This window comes from Indicator indicator, chromosome Z (genome assembly GCF_027791375.1).
Source record: "Indicator indicator isolate 239-I01 chromosome Z, UM_Iind_1.1, whole genome shotgun sequence".
In the NCBI taxonomy this organism is placed as follows: domain Eukaryota; kingdom Metazoa; phylum Chordata; class Aves; order Piciformes; family Indicatoridae; genus Indicator; species Indicator indicator.
The window spans coordinates 53,063,347-53,089,452 of NC_072053.1; the positions used below are offsets into that span (position 1 = coordinate 53,063,347).

General features: G+C 38.9%; 1 protein-coding gene across 1 annotated transcript in view; it reads right to left on the minus strand.

Annotated features, from left to right (window-relative positions):
• Positions 1-8,501: 8,501 nt before the first annotated feature.
• The window catches only part of KIF27 (kinesin family member 27), a 34,686-nt gene continuing 17,081 nt past the window's right edge, over positions 8,502-26,106 (minus strand). Inside the window, 16 exon segments of the mRNA XM_054397698.1 lie at positions 8,502-8,968; positions 12,256-12,420; positions 12,859-13,057; positions 13,813-14,019; positions 15,004-15,219; positions 15,806-15,982; positions 17,024-17,122; positions 17,453-17,650; positions 18,493-18,701; positions 19,326-19,405; positions 19,407-19,455; positions 19,743-19,898; positions 20,441-20,574; positions 20,946-21,121; positions 21,657-21,863; positions 24,086-24,229. Of these exon segments, the coding sequence (XP_054253673.1) occupies positions 8,502-8,968; positions 12,256-12,420; positions 12,859-13,057; positions 13,813-14,019; positions 15,004-15,219; positions 15,806-15,982; positions 17,024-17,122; positions 17,453-17,650; positions 18,493-18,701; positions 19,326-19,405; positions 19,407-19,455; positions 19,743-19,898; positions 20,441-20,574; positions 20,946-21,121; positions 21,657-21,863; positions 24,086-24,229 (2,883 nt within the window).

Below are 26,106 nucleotides of genomic sequence, written 5' to 3' on the forward strand. Positions count from 1 at the left end.
TGCCACATCTGAAATTCAACTGAGCTGGCTTCTTTTTAGTTATTGGGTGTCCTACAAAAGCAGCACAAAAATAAGAATTACAACAGTGTTTGACCAAGTAATCAGCAATTCATCTGTTAACTGCAGTGTTAGTATTAAAAAAAACACTCTCCAAGCTCAGTATTATTTCTATTTTTCACTAAGCTGCATTAAGTATTCAAATACGAACTACAAAGGAAAAGAATAATCTCTAAAACAAAAGTTATTTTAGTTTAATATGTGTGGCCCTGAGAGATTTCTGTTTGATGGTGAAAACAAGCATAAGGGTCTGAAAGAAGCTGACATTCAGAATCCAGAGGGGAAGAAGGGAAGAAGGAAACAAAGCAAAAAAGGGGGGAATAGAGTAGTTCTCCAAAACTGTTTCAGATGACGTTCTTGAAGCCTGACAAACACATGGTTTGTTAAAGAAGCAAGTAGATACTATGTGTATGCAGGCTCCAGTCTGGGGAGCTGAAAAACTCCAGCACTATGATTCGTATTGTTTTCAAATACTAGGCTCACCTGATACCAGCACAGCACCCAGGATGTGCCAGAGGGGGCAGAACTGGGAAGCACATTTATGGCTTCCATCACCCCCTGTAACTATGACCAATGAGTGTATTCCATTCAAAAGTACAAATTACTTATCTAGTTTAAATGTAATCTTTTGGCACAAGAATATTTAATTGCAATTTTTCTTTGCAAATTTTAGTGAATTAGGGGAAGATTCAAAGTGATGTCGTTTCACCAGTGACTATAAATTTCATAGAAAATATCTAGCTATGTCATGGTACTATGATAGTGAAACAATACATACTTTTCCCAAAAAAAGAGCTGTTTGAAAGGAATCCTAACAGTTTGGCATCTATGAACGTAAGTTGAATGTCTGCTTAGACAGTCTACGAATATGTTTCTTATTAACTACCACTACAGAAGAACATGAGAATTTACAGAAATCAAGAGATTGTTTTTATCACGGAATTCCAGACTGCCTGTATAGAACCTGTATAGATGCCCTAAAAATGCTCAAGACATATCAACACAAAGCAAAGCTATCTTACCAATACTACGGTAAATGGTCACCACTGTGACCACTGTCCAAAAGAATTATTAAAAAAGAATATTACATTTTCTTTCTCAGGTAAAAGAGAATGAGCAAGTAAACGGTCCTTATTCAAGATTACCAAAGACAAACAGTGATTAGGATTCTTCTCTCACAAACTGTTTCTCCCCAAAAAGGAAACAAAGCCAACTGTATGAAGCTGGCTACATCCTAAGAATAAAACAAACATAACATTACATTGTGCATCTACCTGATGGTGATGTTCAGACTCTCTGATCAGACTACAGCCATGGATTTAAAAAAAACCCGTATCAGTCTCATCTAAAACATCCTAAGTAATCAGTATTGGATACTCTGAATTATTAAATAACAGGGTAAGTTTGAATTCTCTTTTTGTGTGTATGATTTTTCAAATGCATACTCAATAGCTATAGTTCCTCTGCTTAGGAACTTAACTACATCAGAGCTTTAACACGCTGTAAGTCAAAACCTGAAACTCAGAGAAAAAATTTATCTTAATTAAAAAACCCAAACAAACAAACAAACCAACCCAAAACCAACAAACAGCACCAAAGCTAAGTGTTCAGTCACAGTATAATGTGACCTCACAATACGGGACAGTGCTTTTGGTGCTGCAACACAAAATCATACAATCAACCAGCTTGGAAGAGACCTCCAAGGCTATCAAGTCAAACCGATGACACAGACCACAACGGTCTTACCGATGGAAGCTTGTGAACTCTCCACTGTATTTGGTTTATAAAAAATTAGTCCATTACTAGTCCAGTCAGTCAAAAGCTTGGCATTGCTAGTCTTTCACTATCTACTGTGATATATTTGGGTTTTCACAGAAGTAAGATAAAAAGCACAAAAGAGTCTTTATTAAAGTTGTCAGCTGCTAAGGGTGTCAAATACTTCTTTTCGCCCATACAATTTGAAAACACTGCATATTTTCAAGCTGCAGTAGTAACAGCTAGATACTTTAAAAATACAGTTTAAGAGAAAACAGCACAAAACCACAGTTATTAGTCACTCTAGATCAGAGATAAAGATGAAAAAAGGCAGGCCTCAGCCATAGCAGCTGAAACTACATCACTATGAAAAATGGCTGCAAACTCCTTTCTCCCTTTTCAAGAAATACCACAAAAATACAGTGGTATACTTTTACTGTTCAGCTGTAGCTAGCATGTAATTAAGGGCCCGATTGACAAGCACATTAAGAAGGTACGACCCACAGAATTCTGCTGTTGTATGTCACAGAAGTACTTTAGTAACAACATGTGATCAGTTTACTGAAGTTTATGCCTGAACTACATGTCTTTCCACATACCAGCAGAAAAAAAAAAAAAAAACAAAACTAGAAATGAGCCTGTAAGAAAGCTGGTGAGGGACTTTTTAGGATGTCAGGCAGTAATAGAACTAGGGGGAGTAGATTTAGATTAGATGTTAAGTTCTTCATCATAAAGGGTGGTGAGACATTGGTACAGGTTGGCCAAAGAGGTGGTAACAAGCCCCATCCCTGGAACTTTAAGGCCAGGCTGGATGTGGTTCTGGGAAACCTGATCTAGTGGAAAGTGCCCCTGCCAAGTCTAGTTGGAACTAGATGATCCTTGAGGTCCCTTCCAAACCTGACAATTCTGTGATTCTGAGCTTGTAGAGTTTACTGCAAATACATGAGATTTCACGTTATTTTTTCACTTAAGCCTTGAAGACACGTCAACATTGCTAACTCAGCAGACATTTTAATTCATGATACTGCAAGATCCCATCATTCCACTTCTGCAACACTTAAAAGACAGAACTAATAATACACTGAGGCCTACCACCATGCCACATTTCACATTTTTAATACCACACCTACAAATCTGACAGCCAAATTTTACCAAGTATCTAGTATTTCACTTCCAAGACTTGACTCCTTTCCCCAAAGGAAACCAACGGGCTGACTTCAGAAACCTTTCAGCTAAACATAGGTACTTGCCACTCCTTTGTTTCCACGTGTGTCATGCATTAGTGCTAGTCATACACTAGTCAATTCTCCATTGTATTATGTTAAAAGATCATTGATGATGGATTTAAAGTTGCAACATCACTATGGCATCGATAAACACGTGGTACCAACAAATGACCCAGTTTCAAACTGTTTTGCAAACCACTACCGGTCTATCAGTTCAACTGCCTCTGCAATCTGTTTCCAACTATACAGTTTTTGAGTAGAGTGCCTAAAACCAAAATGACATATTATATCGATACATCAAACCTGAATGAGATAAGCATGATACACCATATAATTTTGAGGCTACATAAAAGCATCTGTTATGGCTAGCAATGACTAATTTTTTTTGGTGCTCTGCTCACTCCTAGGTAACATTCTTGTATGAACCATGTCCGACTAAATGAAGAGATATAAATGAAACCACGATGGTTCAACTTATGAAACAGGTAATGTGTTACTTTAGCATATCTGACACAGTGGTTTGTAAACACGAAGTGCTTACTCTACCTTAGGCTCTCAGTAAACAAGGAGACATATTTAGAAAGTTAAATTGTGACACGACTGAAAAGAATGGTATCTTTTTCACTTAAGTTCCCTGGAGGGTACTAACTATGTTTAGAAACATAAAAATCCATCAATGCCCTGAAGAGCTTCAGTCTCCTTTTAGACATGATGTAAGGAAGTAATAAAAAGTAACACAATCATATCTGGTGTTACCATAATTTGAAATCTCTTTTTTGTCAGTTACTTATATGTACCCACACCTTGCAGGTGCCGTAGCTTTTGAAATACTTAAGGTTTAAAATCTGTACCATAAACTACCCAATATGTATATTAAGAAGAGTTCAGTACACAAACTTACTTTGTTTGATCATCAGAGTTACCACTGAACTGGCAAGTGTTCAAACACCTCTAAGAAGTGCGCACTGCATCCCAATTAGGTGTCTCTAATCTGATGCTAGTAGTGCACCTTTAAGCATCTGTGAAAGAACTACACAGCTTGAAACGTAGGGCTTTACTGTTTCAAAGAAAACATGAAGAGCCCAAAATACAATCCCCTTCCTATTTAACCACTTTCATTGTCTAATAAATTATAAAGATGCCTTTTAGAAAACTTTGAAAATAGAGCACTTCCATGCTTCTTCCTACATAAATTCTACTTGTTTCTACCACTTAAATACATATTTATGACAATCTACAATCAATATACTTTCTTAGCAAACACCTAAAGTATTGTCTGAATTCAGTACTTCCTTGTAAAACACACAATATACATTTGTAAATGAAGGAACATGTTCATTTGCCACTGGCGCTGATCAACCCTTGCACCTTCAGCACTTTACATATTGATCTTTGCTTGTTTATACAACTACCAAACCAAGTTCAATCTACTTTTTCTTATTAATGCATTTACAGGAATTTTGCATGGGAGACCTTTCCAGTTCAACAAGCTCTCTCCATTTATGCCATCTGATCAAAAGCTTAAATTTACTTCACATCAAGTCATCAGCTTGGCAGTGAGTTTCACAAGTTTATAACCAGAAGAAACTTAGAAAACACACCCCTCAAAAAGGAACCAACCTGGGTCAAGAATCTATTTGAGAGCTACAGCACTGGCACAGGTATACAGCAGGTATAAAACCATGGCAGGTAAAGGACCTTGCATAGTTTGAAAAGGGAGTATAATGAATTTACTGCTGTGCTTTGGGAAAAATACTGTTTTTGAAGAAGAAAATTTTGAAAACATTTTCTAAACTCAATTAAAATGCAAAAGTGACCAGGCAAGTCTGACACCAGTTTGAAAAATCCGTTTTGAAAAAGCCTGACTTGAGTTTAAGCTTAGGCTATCGCCTTGCTTCCCGTGATTTACGCTCCCACCCCACAACCGCCCCGCCGCGCTCTCCCGCCCAACCCCCCCGCCAAAAAAAGTAAAGCTTTAAAGTTGCGAACTTTTATCTAACAAACTTTGAGACTTCATGCTAAATTTACTGTGAGCGACTAAAGCAGAAGACTATTCTTCTTCGATACCGACCCATATTAGTAACCTTCAGATACCAATAACGTTAAATAACATGATCAGTAAATACTGTTCCAGTGACGCTTTGGATTCTAATGACTATCCGCACGTTTGCTGCAGCCGATTGTTTTAACTACCGCAACTTCTCTTAAAAGCACAGAGACAGAAACCGTGAGCCCTTTCAGTGGCACTGACAATGAACACGTAGATTCACTTCTGGGGACAGGCGCCCGTATTCGTCAGGCTGACACCCTCCGCGGCCCCCAGTTTCGAGCACAGTGAGTACGCCCGTGTTATACACGAAAACGTGCAGCCTGACACGTTCACCGCATGCAGGAGACTGAAGCGAACAGAGGCTCCGTGCGGACGCGTAACGGCAAAGGCGGCGAAAAGGTAGAAGCGCGGCTTTCAGCCGGGACACTTCCGCCGCTGCGGCAAGGAGCCGGCTCTCGCGGCTGCCGAGGCGGTCCCACCGCCCGCGGGGAAGTCGCCGCAGGGCGGACACCTGCCGCGGCCCAAGGGGAAGGAGAGGATATTAAGACACGGTCCCCGATGGACGTCCTCCTTTCCTGCCGCAACAGGCCTACGAGCAGCGCAAGGAACTGCGAAGGGTCAGCTCATAGGATCGAGGGATAGCAGCGAAAAGCGGGGCCGGCGCCCCCGGGGAACACTCACTCCGGTCCCGACGGCAAGGGAAGGAGAGGAGTGCAGCAAAGAGCGCTTGCGCCTCTGCCCCGGGGCCGGTAGTTGTAACCCGCGGCTGGGGCATGCCAGTCCCTGACCCGCGGGTAAGTTTCGTCCCTCGCCCGCTGGTTGGCTGGGCATCGGGGCGCGCGCTGCGTCACGAAGGCAGCCTGGCCGCCGCCGGCCAGTACGGGGTCCTGCCGGGACCAAAACAACGCCAGGGCGAGAGGCGGTCGCTCGTGGGCAGCAGGGTGGGCCGAGGCGTGGGCCGGAGCGGCTGGCGCTGCCCAGCATGCACCGCGGACGTACCATCGCTGCCGCCAGCCCCGGCGCCGAGTCGAAGGTCGGGCGAGCTGGGATGAGCCGCAATGCTCACGCGGCTGCGCGAAACCGTGGCGGTCTCCGGGGCGGAGTTGTACTGCAGCTGCAGGTGGTTGGTGAGCGGGCGTCTTGTCGCCCCCTCCTAAAGGTGCTGTTCCGTGGAAGAGGGTGCCCGCGGGTTACGGAGGCGAGCAGCCCCGGCCTCCGCCATTGGAGGGTTTGCAAAGCGGGAAGCGGGATCGAGGGGACCGCGAGCGTGGGTCTTGAGGGATACAACTGGACGGCTGATAAAAGAGAAGCCGGCTGCGGGACCTGGTTCTGTTCTTCGCAAACCGCAGAACGTGGTAGCTGTGCCAGCCTGTGAAAGGCGCGGTGTCTGCTCGAGCTGCCTTAAGTGCCGCCCTTCACGTGCACTGGCAGACGGCACCGTCCGGCGGCTCAGCCTCGGGAACGAACAGCACGGAGGACTGGAGTTGTTGGTCAGTTGTGCATTTTCCCAGAGGTTTTTACATCCGCGGCAAATGACGCCACTGTGTGAAGTAACCGTGGAATCCAGTCACACTCCGTGTGCTTCGTTCGCGATGCACGCAGCTAGTGCACCATGCATGTGTTACATCGCTATAGATCATAGAGTCAATCACCCCCGTTAATGAGGTTACATTTTGCGGTGTTTAGTACTGTGTGCAGTATTTGCCGGTAAGTAAAAATCATGTAATGTTAGAAGTGCATCAAACGTGCGCTTCTTGAAGTGATGCCCTGCAAGTAGCGTCTCTTGAAAGTATTTTCAGATTCTTTGGCAGCCCTATGCAGCATTACCAGCTTGTTTGGTATACTGATCCTGAAAACCAGGACTGACATACTGAGAAGTAATAAATAAGTACACTGTATTGACGTGTGTCTGTTTATTGCTTTTTGACTGGAAACAACGTGAATTATTTATACACTTACATTAACAGTAGTTAAGGCTCAGTACTTCCATGACAGTAAAAGCAATCAAGCCCAATCAAAAAACAGTCAAGAAAGACCCCAATCCTTACCTCACAATTCAGCTGGGCATTAGATAATAACTATGTATAGCAGTGAGAGATACTATCGTTTGACATTAAGTGGTTTACCTCAGTAGAATGAAATATTTTGCCGTCTACTCAGAAATCTTTGAAATGTTCTGTAAGACAGTGGGTCCATTTATCATGGTAATAATGGCCTCTTCATAATATGGGCTTACTTGACCTGTACTTGCAGGATGGAAAAATGCAGTTCTTTTACACCTATAGCCACACATGCACTATAAGAGGTCTTGCCTAGACAATAGCAGAAAATAAAATTTCCTTTCTTAAGTACATCTAAGACTCTAAGACAACTTTTTCAACATATGACTGGGCAAAGTCCACTACTAAAAGAGAAACTGACTTACTTTCAGTACTGCCACTATGTAGGAGACAGTTACAGTTGGAACTGTTAATTTCATTTAAAAGTGAACATTCTGGTCTCTGTATTCAAATCTGTGCAGCTGATAAGCTTATGCTCAGTGAACGCTTTCCCGTTGCACAAAAAGATTTGGTTTTTGTCACGAAGGCACCACCAACAACATAGTGGTAAAATAAAGGATATGTGTGGTACTTGCACTGAAGCATATAAGGAATCCAGAAGAATAATTTGTCAGTGAAAGAATGTGACTAATTAGCGCACAAGAAATAAAACTTTGGTCCATCTGGCTTACCTAGAGGACGCTGAATTTGGTTCCTTTTTTGGCCATTTTAGTAATACAGAAATAAATATCACACTCTTGAGTTGGCAAGTGCAATTCTCTAAATGCCCAACAAACAAAACCAGAATGCGAAATATGCAATTATCTTAATTTCATAAATAAGCTGTAAAAAAAGAAGAAAAGTAAGTACACCTGTGTTTCATTCCAGGAACAAGTTTATCTTTGTGTAGTGATTTTTGATTTCAAACATGGCTCATACAAAATGTTTTAAGATAAAAAGCACAGAGGAGCCAGTCATTATCAATACTAGGTGACAGTCTGGCAACTAGATTTTCTAGCTATATCACCAAATAAAGTAAGTAATCCGTTACTGTTTCTGATTCAAGAAAGTGGAATATATTGTTCTGGGAAACCTAACTAGCACAAGTGCAGTGCACTTCACAGTTCAGTTTTTGAAAAGTGTATTTTTTGAAGATGATTGCAAAAATACCAAACCAATATAAATAATTTCTTTGTGTAAAAAGGCCTTTGAATTAAAGTTCTTAGGTACCATGTTAATTAAAATCAATCTGAGATTCGCTGAAACTGTGTGAATGTAACCTAATGATTGAACTGATACTTAACAAGACCATGAAAAAAATCTAATACAGTTGCAACAACTATTGCAAATATAATGAAGAATTAATGTAATGAACTATGTCTCACTGACATGAGATTTTTTGTCCATTTCAATGGAATCTGGAGCAACAAAACTGGCACCAACTCCAAGGCTTGATCGTCTCAAAGATAATTCAGAGGGAGGAATATAACGTAGCTCTCGTCGAGATAGTTTTATTGGAGTTACTTCTTCAAACTGTATCATGGTCTCTCTTCTCTGGATAACAGAAGGTAACTGATGATGAGATTTTGAAGGCTGAGCATCCGTTCCTGTTATGTCATCACTAGAGCTTGACAAACACTCTTTGTTGCCCCCAAATCCTGAAACAACTTCTCCAAGGCTATACGGATTCTGTTGTGCTCTTAAAATACTTTTTCTCTCTGTTTCATTTATTTTTCTTGGTTGACTATAGGTTTCAGGGTTAAGTGTCAATTTTAATTCTTCAGAAGCAACTTCTGCTTCATCTTGCCTAGATGAAGCTGTCCTCTCACCAGCACTGTTACCTAAAACGAAAATTACCAGGAGATAAGTACCTAAAATTACAACTCTTCTTAGTGCCTGCAGTTGAGAAATAAATGCTTTTTAGTTGTCAGTGCAACTTTACAGCATCAGCAACTTGTAGTGTCAACATGATAAAAAAGTATCAGCATCTGACATTTTATCCTTTCTGTTAAAAAGTTTGTCATCTGTTAGTTTTGTCTGACAAGATGCTGGTAATATAAGCCTTATCATTGTAACTTGGCATGTATCCTAGCTGGCAGTCTTAGAACAACTAAACCATCGGAGTCAAATTGGAAATTATTCATGTATTAAAAAGCAGCCAGCAATTACACTAGCACAGCACACAAAACTCTTGCAAATTTGACTGCAATGTACAGACAGAGCTTTTATTTTAAAGCTCAGCAACAAATTACGAAGTGTTTTTTATTACACTGTATTGCAGCATGCCTCAAAATATTCAAAAGAAAGATAAATATGGAATATTTCTTATTAAAAGTTGAGAACATGTGTGTTTTTAAAAGTTGGAAACTCACAGGTGTCTTCTCATTTCTCCTTGCTCCAGTTTGGCTAGGATGGATGTTTCCCCACATGGATACATGTCCTGAACTACAAGCTTCTTTGTATACTAAACACAGAATAGTCTTAACCAATGCTCATATATAAAACAAGCTGTTTTATAATGAAAGCTCCTCAGTCTTTACCCTAGGACCAGCCCTCAGGAACCTCAGTCTCTAGAAGCAAGAGAGCAGAACTGGAGAGATGTGGACATTCCACTGGTCAGTCAGGGCTGGGTTAGAGATCTCTTACACCAACTGAAGACACACAAAACCTTGGGCCCTGATGGGATGCATCCACGAGTGCTGAGAGAGCTGGCTGGTACTGTTGCAGAACCTCTCTCCATCATTTTTGAAAAGTCCTGGACAACAGGAGAGGTGCCTGACAACTGGAAGAAAGCAAATGTCACTCCAGACTTCAAAAAAGGCAAGGAGGAGGACCCAGGCAACTACAGACCAGCCAGCCTCACCTCCATCCCTGGAAAGATGATGGAGCAGCTCATTCTGGAGGTCATCTCTAACCACATGGAAGACAAGAAGGTTATCAGGAGTAGCCAACATGGATTTACTAAGGGAAGATCCTGCCTTACTAATCTGATAGCCTTCTATGGAATCATGACCAAATGCGTAGATGAGGGAAGAGCAGTGGATGTCATATACCTTGACTTCAGTAAAGCTTTTGATACTGTCTCCCATAACATCCTCATAGAAAAGCTCAGGAAATGTGGCATAGATGGTTTGTGAGGTAGTTTGAAAACTGGCTTGACAAGTTCACAGGGTTGTGATTGGTGGCACAGTGTCAGCCTGGAGGCCAGTGGTGTTCCCTAGGGAGCAGTACTGGGACCAGTATTTTGTTCAATATCTTTATCAATGACCTGGATGAGGAGATTAAAAGTATTCTCTGCAATTTCACTGATGATACAAAACTGACACCCCATCAGGCTGTGCAGCCATCCAACGAGATCTGGACAGGCTGAAGAGCTGGGTGCAGGCAAACCTCATGAAGTTCAGTAAGGACAAATGCAGGGTCCTGCACCTGTGGTGGAATAAAAACAGGCAGCAGTACAGATTAGAGGCTGCCCTGCTGGGAAGCAGCTTCATGGAGAAAGACCTTGGAGTCCTAGTGGGCAGCAATTTCTCCATGGGACAGCAATGTGCCCTTGTGGCAAAGAGAGCCAATGGTATCCTAGGGTGCATCAAGAAAAGTGTGTCCAGCAGGACTAGAGAGGTTCTTCTACCTCTCTGCCCTGGTGAGACCACACCTGGAATACAGTGTCCAGTTTGGGGCTCCCCAGTTCAAGAGAGACAGAGACCTGCTGGAGAGAATCCAATGGAGAACCATGAGGATGATAAAGGGACTAGAGCATCTCCCCTATGCAGAGAGACTGAGATCCCTGGGGCTGTTTAGTCTGGAGAAGAGTGAGAGGGGATCTGATCAATGTGTATAAATATCTGAGGGGTGGGTGTCAAGTGGCGGCGGCCAATCTCTTTTTGGTGGTGCACTCTTGAGGTCCCTTCCAACCTCTAATGTACTGTGATACTGTAATATTCATGTTCACAGTTCAACAGTGTACTTTATGGCAACAAATGTGTTGACTCATTATCCTGCACAGAGGGCAAGTGCTAAGCCTTAATTCATACTGGAAGCAGGAATGTAAGCAGAATCTATGTGTTAGGCAAGCATGGTACCGCCCAAGTAGAAAGAAACAGAGGGATCTGTTGGAAGGAAGAACCAGTCATGCTGAACCTTAAGAAAAAGCACAGGGCCAAGAATCACAGAATTATAGAATATGAGGGGTGGGAAGGGACCTCCAGAGATCATCAAGTCCAAACCCTGCCAGAGCAGGATCACCTAGCACAGGCCACACAGGAACACATCCAGGCAGGTTTTGAAAGTTTCCAGAGAAGGAGACTTAACAAGTTCTCTGGGCAGCCTATTCCAGTGCTGTGTGACCTGTAAAGGAGTGCCTCCTCATACTGAGGTAGAGAAGGCTCTCTTATGCATGTGAGGTATTGGTGGTGGCAAGCAGAAGTGTGAGGCAACCAAAATAGTGACAGAAATTCAATGTCCTTTTCTTCTTCACGTGAGTAGTTCTACTGCAGGTACAGTAGTTCTCCAGCAAGTACAACATAGAACAGTCAAGAAGTTTAGCAATTGGTTGTTGGTTTGGTTCTGGGGTTAATTTTGTTATTTATTTTTTTGTTGTTTGGTTGGTTTGTGTGGATGTGTGTGTGTGTGAATGCGCAGAACCACACTAGAAAGCTCTTAGTTTTTCCTACAACTACATGAATCCTCTCCTTTAGCCTTTGTAAATAACTAAAGTTAGTTAGCAACTGAAACTATGGAATTCTTCACTGACAATCTCCTAGTAAGTAACTTTTATAAAATCAAGTGCTAGGAACACCTTATTTAAAAAGCATGCCATTTTACAAAGCTGTTAATTGCATCAGATGCTTTCAGATAGTAAAATTCCTTTTTCTTAGCCACAGCAGTTTGAGGTTGTAAATGCTGACATTACAATCTAGAGAAAACAGAGCAAGAATTTAAACCACTGGAATACCACTGCTACAAGCAATGTCGTCTCTCCTTTGAAACTAGGAAAGAGGTGTCATATATTTCTGGACAACAGTTAGTTCAGTAACAATGTGATCTTTGTCTGATATACTTCTGTGTGTTGAACACCCTTCAAATGGTCTATTGACAACTGCATGAATATTTAGGATAATAAGCTTACATTTAGTGGATGCCAGTAATTGATGGGATGACTCTCCAGAGAGGCCTTTCAATTTCTTCTTCATATCTCTGTTGGTTTTCTTATAGAAAAATAACTCTTTTTCCAGTTGCTGCACTTTTACTTCATACCCTTTCAAGGTTTCTGCAGTATCTTCAGTATCTTGTTCTAGGACAAGCAAAACTAATTTAAGAAACAAATAACAAAGTGTCCAACTACAATGAGTAAGTCTTGTACCTTGCTGACACTGCTTGCACTGTGTAGGTTTTAACTAGCATCAAAAAGGTCATGCCAAATGCACTTGTCAGTTTTAACAGAGTATTTAAGAAGATCAAGCTCAGCAGGACTGGTGTCTTTCAAAGTTCCATTGTCAGCAAATTCAGTATAAAAATACAGCTATTATGATCCTGCTCTGAAATATATATTTGATTTGCTATTCATACTGACACCATGTGTCTGTTCCTCAACATCTTACACAACATCAGAATAAGTGACGACCAAAATATAACTCTGAACCTTTTTTTTTTTCAGTTAGACTATAGTATTTGTCATTAGTGACTGAAGGTAATACTTGCTGTAAAATCCCCCTCTCCCAGAAGCAAATACCTTTGAAATGATGCAGTATTAACTGTATTTTTTTCTCATGTTCTTTTTGTTGTAGGGTTAGCTGCCTGTCATACTGCCATTTGATGTGTTCAAGTGCAGATTCTAATTCAAGTATCATGATTTCCTGGTCTATGACCTTCATTTCCTGTTCTTCAATTTGCAGTTGTAATCTACGTTCAGACTCACGTAGGCCAACAATCTAAGAAAGTAACACAGTTCTTCTGATGTATCAAATCATTTTTAAAAAAGCTTTTTGTCCTTCTGCTTAATAGATTAAAGCCTACAAAAGCAGTGGTCTCTACAAGACATAAGCTTGTATTTGAAGCAGGCTTGCCTGCTGCTACAAGGTCACACTTTAGAAGTGAGCTCTCTGCATTTTCATCACACGGACTAACAGATTTTTTCAGTATTTTGTGCAGAATTTAAACTGGAACAACAGTGTTTTCCTGATTCTGGAAAACTTCCATCTTGCACCCCACAGAGAACTTGTTCACAAAATCACCCAAGGTCACAAAGGCACGCCATTTCTTTTTTGTATTTCCAGATATGAGTATGATTCTCCAGTGTTTGTCTGTACACACTGCGAACAGTATTTTATACTGGATTTAAAGAAAATAAATACATAGGAATACGAGCCTGACCTTTATGAAGCCTGCAGTTTGGAAGAATTTCAATGCAATATCCCTGTTTAAATATGTTGCTGCTCCCAAAGTTAGCAGCAAGAAAAGTTGCAGATTTACAGTACCCTTTAAAGCTAGTGACCCCAAAACAAGATATACAAAGGTAACACACAAGTATCCTACATAGATTAATACAAAAATAGCAATTAAAAAATCTGAAGTAATTGCAGATCTATGTAACCTAAAGAGATTTTCAACAAAAGCTTGTTAAATTCTAGTCTCTAGAATAGTAACTGAAAATAGAGTAAAATGCTAGCAATTAGCCGAAACAGACCTTGTTGAAATATTTGAAAAGGATAGCTCTGAGCTCAGCAGCAGACAGGGAAACGAGTTTTCCAATTATGTTATTCTCACTCTGTGAAACAATCTGAGATGATGACCTAAGCAAATGCTGGCGGTTCTGAATACTTTCATTCTTGTAATCAATAGCAGCCTCCAGGGCCTCAATTCCTTCTTCCAGCTGGAAAAGGACATGTTCTTCCTACAGAGAAACACAAGTGAGATCTTTAAAAAAAATAGAATTAATCTTTCCATATATAAGACATCTTTAACTTCATTCTCAAGAGAAAAACTAAAGGGCAAGACAAACTAGTAATAGTAGAGAGAATGGAATGGGAAAAATAAGAGGTAAGAAAACAGATCTAGAACACTTGTCTTTCCTTCTGTAGTGTACCTTCCATGATACAGAGGCTGATCAACTGGTTCATCACAAAAACAAAAGTCACATTTCCTTTTTAATTCTTCCCTCTTCCTCCCCACACTTTGACTTCTGCTATTATTTCTTTGGTTGTGCTAGTTTTCTGTTGGATTAATCAATGAATCGGGTCAAGTAAGGAGTTTGGTGGCCACAACTTCTGTAGAGAACTGGAAGAAATGCATGGCCTGAAACACTGCATAAGATTTTGAGATTTGAGATAAGTAGGGTTCTTTCTGGCACATTATCACCTCAACCATATGCCCATACTGCTTCTCAAGACCTAAAAATAGTCTCTATTTATGTAAATCTATTATATATTCAGTGTATATTATACTGATCAACTCAAGTGCACCCAAATAATATGACTTACTTTCACTGTAAAAATAGAGCTCTTCAGATGAAGTTTGCTTTTCACAAAACCGTATGGAAAAAAAAAATCAAGGACCATCACTATTCAAGATCATTGCTTTGTTCTATGTTTATATGCCTATGATAAATTGATGAACTTCTAGCTCCCTTATTCCTGATTATATGACTCGAAGGCCAGTGGAGTTTCTCAAGGCACTATCTGAATTAAGTTCCTCTGGACATGAACTTTGCTCACTGGTACATAGCATTTATTTTAACATTGCTATTTACAAAAGTACCCAACCCAATTTCTTTGGGTCTATCTTATCTAATATTTGTAGATAATTTAGGTTCTGATTCAAATGTTTTAATACGTAACACTTCCTAAAACCTGCATTTATCTTAGAGGTGCTTACTTACTTCAGCTGACAGTACTTTACCATCTTTCAGTTTCTCATCCACACTATTTCTTCTTCTGAGCAGCTGATCCCTTTCTGTTTGGAGAGCTTGAATTTTTTCCAAAATGTCTGTCTTGTCTTCAGTGGTGCTACCCTGAAGCTGCATACCTTTATCACATAGTTCCTGATCCAGCAGAGTTAAGCGAGTTGACAAATTCATACTATTTTTGTTTAAAGCCTAAAAATAATCACAGAAACGGTAGAAGAAAATGATCATCACAATCTGCAGTGAAAGACTTGCCTGCTTCTTGAAGTGGGACCCCATTTATTTTTAGTGGACAGCTATGATAAAATTTGTTATTCACTCAAAAGATGAAAGAAAGCAAATGCTCAAAGTGCAGTTTTCTACACACTAAAACCTGAAAAAGCTAGCTGTTTTAAGTGACAATATTTCAATTTCTATTCACTTTTGCTGCTGAAAAATAAATAATGCAAAACGTTTTCCTGTCACCTTCTCTAGTTTGCAAAAGGACTGAGTAATTTTTTGATACTGTATTATTTAATCATAGAATTGTTTAGACTGGAAAATACCTTTAAGATCACTGCATCCAACCATAAAGCTAACACTTTATGCCAAGTCCCACTAAACCATGTTCCTAAGTGCCATATCTACACATCTAATGCTCTGCAGTAACAGAACTCCACAGTTCGCATTGTTTTCTTGTTGGAATTTGGGTGAGAAAAAGGTAATAGAAATTATTATTCTCCCCAAGTCTATCAGTCAGTACTATAACTGGCTACTATCCTGCTTTTTCTTAAATCACCTGACTAGATCGCAGTTTCTTGATTTCCAGGTGGTTTTTCTCTTGCAATAATGCTTCTTTTTTGGCTACAATGGCTTCTCTTTTCTTTAAATCTTCTTCTAGTTCTGCTAATTGTTGGTGCTGTTGGAGAGTTCTTTCCATTTCTTCATCCAGCCATTTCTTTTGCTCTTCTAATTTCTAAAGTTTAAATAGAGATCCAGAGAACATTAACCAGGACTTTTGGGCTCAGAATTTTATGATTATGTTTTTCCTCTTTTTAGAATAACTGATAAACTAGAATAACTGAAGAAATTGCTATTTTTTAAATATTAACATTAACTCTGCCACAGAATTTTACTTGGACTAAAACAGAAATTGGACTGGTCTGAAAAGAGGCACAGCAATGTTAAATTGTTACATCTTGTACACAGAAATTTGTATCAGGTGCCTTTGATGAAATATATTATTTTCCTAAGACCAGTTACATATATAGATGTCTTTTAGGTTTGGAAGGCACCACAAGAATTCAGCTAGCCCCTTATCACTGCATTATAGTTTCTCAAAACCAGCTATTTGTGAAAAAATATTAAGGACAAAAAATTATGATGTTTAAAGAAAGACAGTAAACAAAAGCTCTCATCCTACTAGCAGAGTTCATTATAAATTTATTCTGAAGTCACAGTTTATCAGTTTATCATGGTAAAGATAAAAAGTTGCCTTTATTTCACTTTTTAAATTCCTTTTCACCTTTAAGGACTTTGGGTAACTCACGAAACTCTCACATTCCAGTGTCCCCATCTGAAACAACCTAAGCAGCACTGCTGTATAGGGGATGTACTTTTTACTTTTCTGACCCTGTTAGAAACAATAAAGCCCATACAGCTCTGCAATTTATGTCAGGGGAAGTTAAAACCAAGCAAACTATGGAACATTTATAACAGAGCTCATCAGGGTCACCCTCACACCTATCAGACAACCAAACCAGTTGAATTCTCTGGTCTCTGAATCATCATCTTTGACAAAGAATAGAAAGAAAAGGCATTAAAGCCTCTCCTTGTCCTCATTCAAAAAGAGTATAAGAGCTGCTAGACTATACTCTCAATTTCTGCAACAGCAAAAAAGACGACAAAACTATGATGGAATACTTTTCTTCCAAACACTTTAGAAAGATGACTAGGGATGAAGAAATACTTTCTCCTGCCCCCCTGAACTCAGGAAGATTCAAAATAGATTAGCTACCTGTAGCTTCTGTGAAGTTCCCATTGAATTATTTTTCTTTTTAAATGCAGCAATCTCTTCATCCTTAAGGATCTTCTGTTGTTGCTCCATCTCAAGTTCCTATAAACAAACAAAAAGCACTTTTCCTGTCTCAGTCAGTTTTCAAAATATATTTAATGCTGGAGTCCACACAAGTACATAATCTGAAATACTGACCTAAATTTACATGTAAAATTGAAATTCAGAACTAGACACCGTGTAATAAAGTAAATTTTGAAAAGCTGAAAAGCAAACAAGATTTCATGAAAATGTTTACAGAAATTTGTCAAGAAAGTCATTACTTAAATCTATGGAAAGCTTGGCGGTGCAGTTTATTTCCTTTGGGGAAGCACAGGTAAAAATGGCTCATGTAATTTTTTTTTTGTCATAAAGAAACAGCAGGAATCCTACTTTAATTTGTTGCTGGTCCTGCTGAATCTCTGCTTCTAGTTGCTTATTTTTTTCACTTTCCTCACACAGTCTCTTCCGTAGCTGGGTCAGCTGATGCTTCATCTGAGCCACGTTCTGTTCAAGTTCTGTTGCTCGTCTCTTGCTTTGGTTAGATAATAAAGCCAGATTCTTAGCATCCTCATGCTGCTTCTGTAAGGCCTGAATATTCATGACAAATTTCAGCTTAATAGCAGGAAAACATGAACTAAAATGACTCAACTTCATTCTTTATTTCACCAAATTCTTATTCAGCAAGACTTACTAGCTTCTGCCAAAACAATCACATTATTTCTGTGGTTTCTGAGCTACCTGGTAAAGTTGGCACAGGCAGAATTAATCTCAAGCGACATGAAAAGGTAAAGATACCGTTTATGCTTGGCAACACAATGAAAGTAGCAAAATCTAACAACAGCCACAGTTCTGGAAAATGTGCAGAGAAATAATGCTGCCGAAATGCTGGTCCTGAGCTCAACGCAATAAGCCAGCTACCTCTTTCTGTATGATGCTTGTCTAACCCATCATTCTAGCACCAAGAGACACACAGCACCTAAGCTGGTCATACACAGAATTTAAACTTGGGTATAGCAGAACTTACAAGTAGAAGGTCAGTGCCAAAGAAATATGACTGTACTGAGCCTGGTCTTGCAAACCATCACAGTGATTTGCTTAGAACTTGAATTTATACTGTATTTTCATAAAAAGATTGATTTTATTTATGGCAGGTGATAAACTTGTAATAGTCTTCTTGTGCAGGTTCTTTTATGGTGCAACATACAATGGTATAGGAGAATCTCATGTCACATACTTCTTTCTTGGTTTCTTATCTACCAGGAAAATAGTGTATGTATATAACCAAATATATGTTAAATACCATTCTGAGTACAATAGTAAGTTTCTCAGTAGCTACTTTAATGAGCTTTGTTTGTGTAAAACTGGTGTTAAGGTTCAAAGGTGACAGTGAGACAGAGATTTGCAAATCTTAATGGTCAGATCAGAAGTACCTGCACTTTCAACTTAGCTGCATCCATCTTCTTCCTGAACTCTCTTTGTAACTTGGCTTTCTCAGGAATGTCTCTCAAATCCTTACTCTCCAGTTCCTGAAGCTGCTTTTGTGTTTCAGTCAGTTCCATTTTGGCCTGTTCAATTTCTTGTTCCAGTTCAGTTATCTTCAAAGAATACTGCCTGCTGACAAATTGAGCATCCTTACCTTAAAGAAACCACATCCAAATAGTTTAAAAACAGCAAGAAAATCAGTTGAAATGTAAAACTTAATTCTGTAATTCAATCAGTACTTACTTCATTGTGGCTGTACCAGTAATTTCCAACACATTTTCCAACCCTAAAGTAACATACAATTCCTTTCTAACTTTGGAATACAGATAGAGAAGGAGTCTTAAATCTCAATTCTTCACAAGTCATCAGATTTCACCAAATAAAGTGCCACCTGAGTAACAAATAAAACGAAATTCTTCTGCATAGTGCAGTTTTTGCCAAAATGGGTTGCCTGTATTTCATAAATTTTGCTTTTTCCAGAAAAATATACTCTTTCTTATTTCTTAGCTTTCATCTTAACAATCTACTTAAACAACTTTGGATCGTGTTTCTACTCCCTGACTCGCCCTCTGTGGACGATCTTTTTCAAAATACTATTTTTGGGCACAGAGAATCTTTCTCAGCACCAGAAGAAACTTCAAGAGAAGGTATGTACAGAAGAGTGCAACTGAAGGGGCTAAGCAAAGAGATCCTTACTGTCATCATAAGGCTAGTTTCTAGAAGGCCTATATATATACCAGGACAGACATGTAAGAGATGTAGGCTAACCAGGACCCTGACCTTTTCCCATCCACTTCTGACTTCTGCTTCTCTACTGTAGTTCTGGGAATGCTTATATTCCCAGCACAGTGATGTGTCTTCTATCCCATACACCATGTGACAAATACATGTCCATGAAGAGATCAGTAGCACTGACCATACATGAAAAATTACACTATTGGTGGATAAAAGCAGTAATAAGCAAAGAACAATTTATTTTACAAATACATCTGTATATCATAGCAGAGTAGGCTGTAACCAAAATTTACAACCTTCAGTGCAATCATAGCAGATAATTAATGAACATTATGAACCTTAATGTTACTAAAGTATTCTTACATAATTAAATAAAAACTAAGACATGCAGGACTTCAGAAGTTTTGTGTCTTTTCTTCTGCTTCTGAACTTAATTCTAATTTTCCCTACAATTGCCAGTTACCTGTTCTTACTAATTCCTTAATAAGTTCCTCTTTCATTTTGATATTAAGTTCAAGTTCTCTCATATTTTGCTTGGCTCCAGTGAGTCTCAACTCTGAATTCTTTAACTTCTGCATGTTAAAAACATGGCTTTTCTGGAGGCTGCCAATCTCTTCACCTTGAAACAAAATAAAGCAACATGGAGATTAAAATCTGGAATACACTCCAGGTTCGCAAAAGGTAGTGCTCTGGAACACTGTATGTGTGGAGTTCTTCCAGACACAGTAGAAGAATCAAAAAGAAATAATAGGTCAAAACCTTTTCCCTACCATATGTCTAATCAGAAAAGAAAGGCTGGTTATGAACTAGCATTTCAAAGACCTGAAGTGGCAGGAAGAATATTCATTAAACTACTTCAGTGTATATCTGATAAGATAATGGCATCTATTTTATTTCAGTGAAGCTGTACTAAAAATTAATATCTGAACATCTTTTTGATGTGTGAAGTGCTTAATAATAATAATAAGTATTACTTAAACATCAAGGTCACTGAGATCTGTTTCAGAAAAGGGAAGGAGAGAATCTCAAAAGCCTACACTGGACTACAACAAAAAACCTAGTGTACACTTATTTTACTGGGAAAAGTAATTACATGTGCTAAATACATTCTTGCATATACTGATAGTGCAACAAGATCTGCTTTCATGACTTCCATTTTACCTGGGGTTGTGTCAGTCTGTAGCACAGACTCTTTGAATAAACCAGACTTCTCTACTTGACACTGCATGTCACATAGATCAGGAAGAAAGCATAGAGAAGCCTGTTTTCGTTTCCATGTTCCATTTGTGGAATGCCTATGGAAGAATGAAAACATGGTACATTCCAAACACATAGGGATTTTTTCAGCTTCATGGGAAGTACATGACCTTAGCAGAGAAGAATCTCAAACTCATGTTAAGTGTTTGTAACTTCTCTCTCATCAGGTGTCTACTTTCCTAACTCTCCAATCTTCAGTGGAATCTGGCCCCAAAAAAAGGATTATGCAATCTTTATTAAATCAAAATCCTATGTTTATTAAACATTTTGTAATATGCTGAGTTGGTCCTATAAATTTACCATAAGTAATATCACAAGTGGTCTCATTATGGCAGGATTAGGCAGCAATACTGCCTTTGCTATACATTTATCTATAATAACAAAATTAAAGAATAATTTAAAAAATTACTTAAATGAGGTTTTCTTTTTGCTGCCTGTATTTTCTTTCTCTTCATCACTGTGATCAGAGAGGTGGCAGTGAAGGACCTTATCTTGATCTTCTATGTTGCTCAGCACTGTCTGTCTGCGAGCATGGAATTCTGCCATTACTCGGGCCAGGGAAAAGGCAGGGGGGCTGGTGTACACCTGTCAAAAACCGCACAAAAAACATGGTAGGTAAAAATACTTGCAACAATTTAGCAGTTCTTTACTGATCTTTACAAAAATATTTCCATTTAGAAGTGTGTCAACACCTGAGCTTGTAAGCAAAACTACTGAGGTCTTCTCTAGTAATTCTGAGTATCTTTGTAACAAAAGGTTTTGCAAGAGCTTGGAGTGCTTGGTCCAAATGTGAAAGTAGGCCTGTTGGCAATTCATTACACAATGTATTCAATATATCAGTAAGAATAGCAATTAAATTTTGATAATGCTTTGTATTTGAACCCTCAAAACCTCCATAAAAACACCATAAAAGAGTAAGGCTTTAGTACTTGTTATAATTGTAGGACTTTTTACAATTATGGTATAGCGTAAGACATTAAAAAGTAATTTTTCAGTCTCCAATAGGAGACTCTGAACAGCATCTGAGAAAACCATCCTTTGTCACATCAAGTCTAATTACTGAGCTAGAACCACTAACAAAGTAAAGGAAAAAAACATGTAACATTTGGGTAGATGTTACCTTTCGGGTCTCTGTCCCTGAAGGTGGGTGAAGGGAGTGCAGCAGGCTCTTTGTGAGTGGAACACTGTATGGCCTTCTTGCAGATGCCACAACAGCTGGCCCATCTGCACAAGTGCTTGAGAAGCCCAAAGTTTTCACATCTGTGAACTTCTCTAGTTTTTCTTTGAGCTGATCAATAATCATTTGCTGTTCCACCATTTTCTCATTCTCATGGAAAGAAAAAAAAGGCAAAGCAAAACTGTTGCTGAGTATGAGCTCTGCATCATATTCACAATTTCTAAGTTCCTTCAAAAGCCATGAATCTTGTAAATCATGCATTGACACTACATTCTTCTGCAGTGCGTAGACAAATTCTGAAACAAACTGAAAATTCTATGACATGTCATTAATCTAACACAAACCCCAGCTCAAATTTTAGATACATTTTTGTCCATTAAGACCTATTCCTGGCAAGTTATGTTAGCTTACCTAGGTATCTAGTGAGATGTGGATGACATACTTATCAGTATGCTTGCTTTCTATCTATGTTTATGGAGAAATAAAATGGGAATTTAACAAAAAAGTTCAAATAAAGCATTTGGCTGAGCCTAATTAATTAAACATGTATACAGGCTTCCTCTTTGAGCACTTCTAATTTAAAGATTATTTATATTGATGAACATAAACACGTACATGATCCTAGGATCCTTTGCATGGGCTACTTTTCCTTCTACCCAGCCTGAAATTTGTTGGTAATGCTAGTCTGGAGAACTTAGTTACTTGTTCCTCCTGGAGCAGTCTCTGCACTATTCAAAACTTATCTTACCTAAACTCATCCCTAAGGCAAAAATTTTATCTGTTTTCAACACTTTATATTCCTTCCAATTCTTTTCAAAGTACCTTTAAAATCTAGCTCACTAACAACAGGAAAGTTGAAGAATACCAAGTGATAGTCAAATGAGAGTAATCAGTGAAAGATATTTTGCATTCTCCTACTTTGAATAATAAGTTTTTATTCATTTTTTGTATCTTCTTTTCTTAAGACTGCAAGCTCCTTCCAGACAAACACAGACAGTACATAACATTCCTGTGTCATAGGAAATAGAATACATATATGAATACTGTATTTGTTCTGATTTTGGAAGCAGTAAAGGCCAAGTGATGAGGCTTGAGGCTATTATTTAACCCTTTTAAGACACTTTGTCCCTGATTCCCTTGTACATACAATCTCACAGTGCAACACCTGTTACATAAATACCTGTATAAACACGTAGTAACTATCTAGTACCTGCTACTTTGAAAGTTCTTATACTATCACTTATCACTAAATTCCATATTCCTGTGAATTCAACTTAAAATTTTGACAGAAGCATTTGCTTTTCATTATTCTACCTATTTTATATGTCTTAAAATAAAAGTGGGAATTTAGTGGATTAAGTATGAAAATAGTGCCTGAGACCTCTCAAGCTTCTCTCCTGTCTCTGACTCTGAAGCAATGGTAATCTCTGCCTTGTAGCTTCCACAATTTATATAAGCATTATCGCAGTGTAATAAACTGACGTTATGCTGAATATGTTAAGAAGAAAAAAAAATAGCCAGAGATGACAGAAAGGAAAGAAGGTGACAGAAGGAAGAAAAAGATTATGACTAGTATGCTTACCTTTCATTGACTGACTCTTCCCAAGCCATCAGCAAAGAAGATAAAAAAGGAGGAGAAGTAGAATAAGGAGAAGAGTACTAACTAACCATGCTTACGCTTTTCTCTTTCAAAAAGTCAGATAATTTATTTATCATCCATGTGACAGGCAACATCAGAATATTAACTATTAACTGAATCTTGAGATATCTTACACTTACTACCCATCATAATTTTGTTAGCATGCACAAGATCTAGAGAAGAAGGAGACAAGTGGTGTTTCTACTATGTCGCTCAGGTTTTATCTAACTATAAATGCTGAAAATATTAGGACGAAATTCTGGTTTATATAGTCAAAAAGGACAAATATTCCAATTCTTAATTAAAATATAATAAAATACGTTTCTATACAACCTTTCAATTGAAGTATTCTGTAGGATCTTTATAGTCTCTGTTAGGTTCTAAGGAATCTATAAGACCTTTCAAATCCTAATTCTTTAGTTGTCATGAAGCTACTTAGCAATCATACCCATCTAGTGTGTGTTATTCTTTAAGAAGCATGGAGAAGGTGAGTGATTCACCTTATTAGACAGGAATGCTGTGTCACAAGCTTCAGGAATCACACTGTTGTTCTTCATCCACAGGACAAATTCAACTAATTAAGTGATGCAGCTCTAACTCAAGCAAAGCATCCGTAAGACTGACAGAAAGTCATGTCCAAAAAAAGTCCTTAGTCTTAAAATCATGAATGCATTCATACAACGGAAAGGTGGTTTGGCAGAGATAAATGTAATGCATACTAGAGGAAAAATACCTGTAATCTGTGTGTTTCTTGAGCCTCCTTTAAAGATTCTAGTTGTTCTTCATTTTTCTGCAGCAACGTCTTTATCTGATTCTGCAGTATCCGTAGTTCACGGTCCTTCTGGCTAAATACCTCTTCATCCATAACTAGAGCCTGCTAGATAATAAAAACCAAAGTTCAGCTGCAGAAAAGGGGACATTATTATTCTTAGAACTGGAGAATGACAAAATAATTTTAAAACTTCCCACAACAAACCTTATTTATTGTTAAAATACGTGATCTGAACTGCAATTTTTTTGTGGTAAGAATGGCAAATTTTCCAAGTGGTTGTCTGTAGGAGAAGGGTTACTTTCAGATAACTTTGAGAAAGCTACATTTTGTCTTTGAGTTAGGAATGTACACCTTATCAGTAACTGAGAGACAGACCAGGCAGGATTTGGCTGGGTATGTTGAGAAGCTTATTTGCTAGCATTAACCAATTGTATGCTTTGTGTGAGTGCATGTCAGTATAGAATTGTAACCAATTGGAGTGAGACAACACTGCATTAGAACCATATATAATTTAACTATATAGCACAATAAATGTCTTCTCTTGGAACTGAGTTGAGGAGTCCACGCCCATTACAGCACAAACGGTGATCCCGAATATACGTGATCCCTATGGAGATTCGTTACGGGGTCGGTAGCTGCAGGGGGAGCGGTCAGTGACGTACTTGGTTGAACTCAAAAACCAGTGGAGAGAACTGTTTGTCCGGACAAGGTAAGAGACACCTCTGAAGCTCAGTGGTAGAGGTGAGCAACTGAGAACTAACATTTCTGTGGGCATTATGGGTCAGCAAATGACCAAGGAAGAAAAATTTATCAGTACCTTTGCCCTTCAGCAGATGCTCTTTTTAGCTACTAAGCACTACTCCTCTATCACTAGAAGGGCAGATCCAGGGATCTGGGATAAAATCAGACCTAAGTTTTGTGACTATGTTAAGAAGTTTGGAGAGATTAAAGCAATATCTGATGCTGAAGCTGCCTTGCAGAAGCAAGAAGCAAAGGCTTTTGCAGCTTTTTTTCCCCCAATGTGTTTTGAACAGTGCAGAATGCAGCACGGAGCAGGGGAAGGCAATAGCTCCTGCTCTGGCCATTCTGAGCCTCAGCACGGTGGTGCCAGCAATGGCAGGAGGGATGAGCAGAGGCTCTGGCTGCAAAGCCTCTCCCGTAGCCCAGGCAGCAGCTCCCACGGAGCCTCTGGTCTGGCCGGCAGCAGGAGAGGTAGCACTGGCAGCTCCCATCACTCTCATACACCAACAGAAGCAGTGACGGTTACCAGCCCCGGATTCCCTAAAGAATCAGCACTCTATTTTTTCATCACCAAGAAGTTACTGAAAAAGCAACTTTGAAGCTGAAAGCAGTATTCATGCATTCGAAACGTTCTTCCAAAGTTGGAAAATCTGCATGTTTCTGAAGACAACAGCTTGTAAACAATGGAAGAAGAGTTTCTTCTACCGCATCTGTCTGAACCTCCACCCTCTCCTCCTCCCGCTTTTTAGAGGCTCTGGATGAGCCTGCCCATTTTTAATCCCCCCCTCCTTCTCTCTCTGCTATCTCTTCTTGTTATGCAGCATTTGGAGTTTGCAAAAGTTGTGCTCACATTTAAAGAAACAGTGCTATGTTTTGTTAAAAAAGATACTTAACGTTCTGTAGACGCAAATCTGATGGGGATAATGATTTTAGCATTATTTCTGACTGTAAGAGATTCTGGAGATTTGTTATTTTGATGTTTGTATTAGTTAAGTTTTAATATAATGAATTATTAATATTCTGAATAATGAATACTGAATACTTATAAGTATTTAGTAACTATAATATGGCATGTCAAGTAATTAGTAATAATAATAAATGTGATAAGCATATGGTAATAATCACATATTATTATAATTAATAACTAATTATGATACACATGGTAATTAATAATAATATATAAGTGATAATGGGCAAAATTAAGTAGAGTAAGTTATTCTACAATTTCAGAGCCAAGTTTC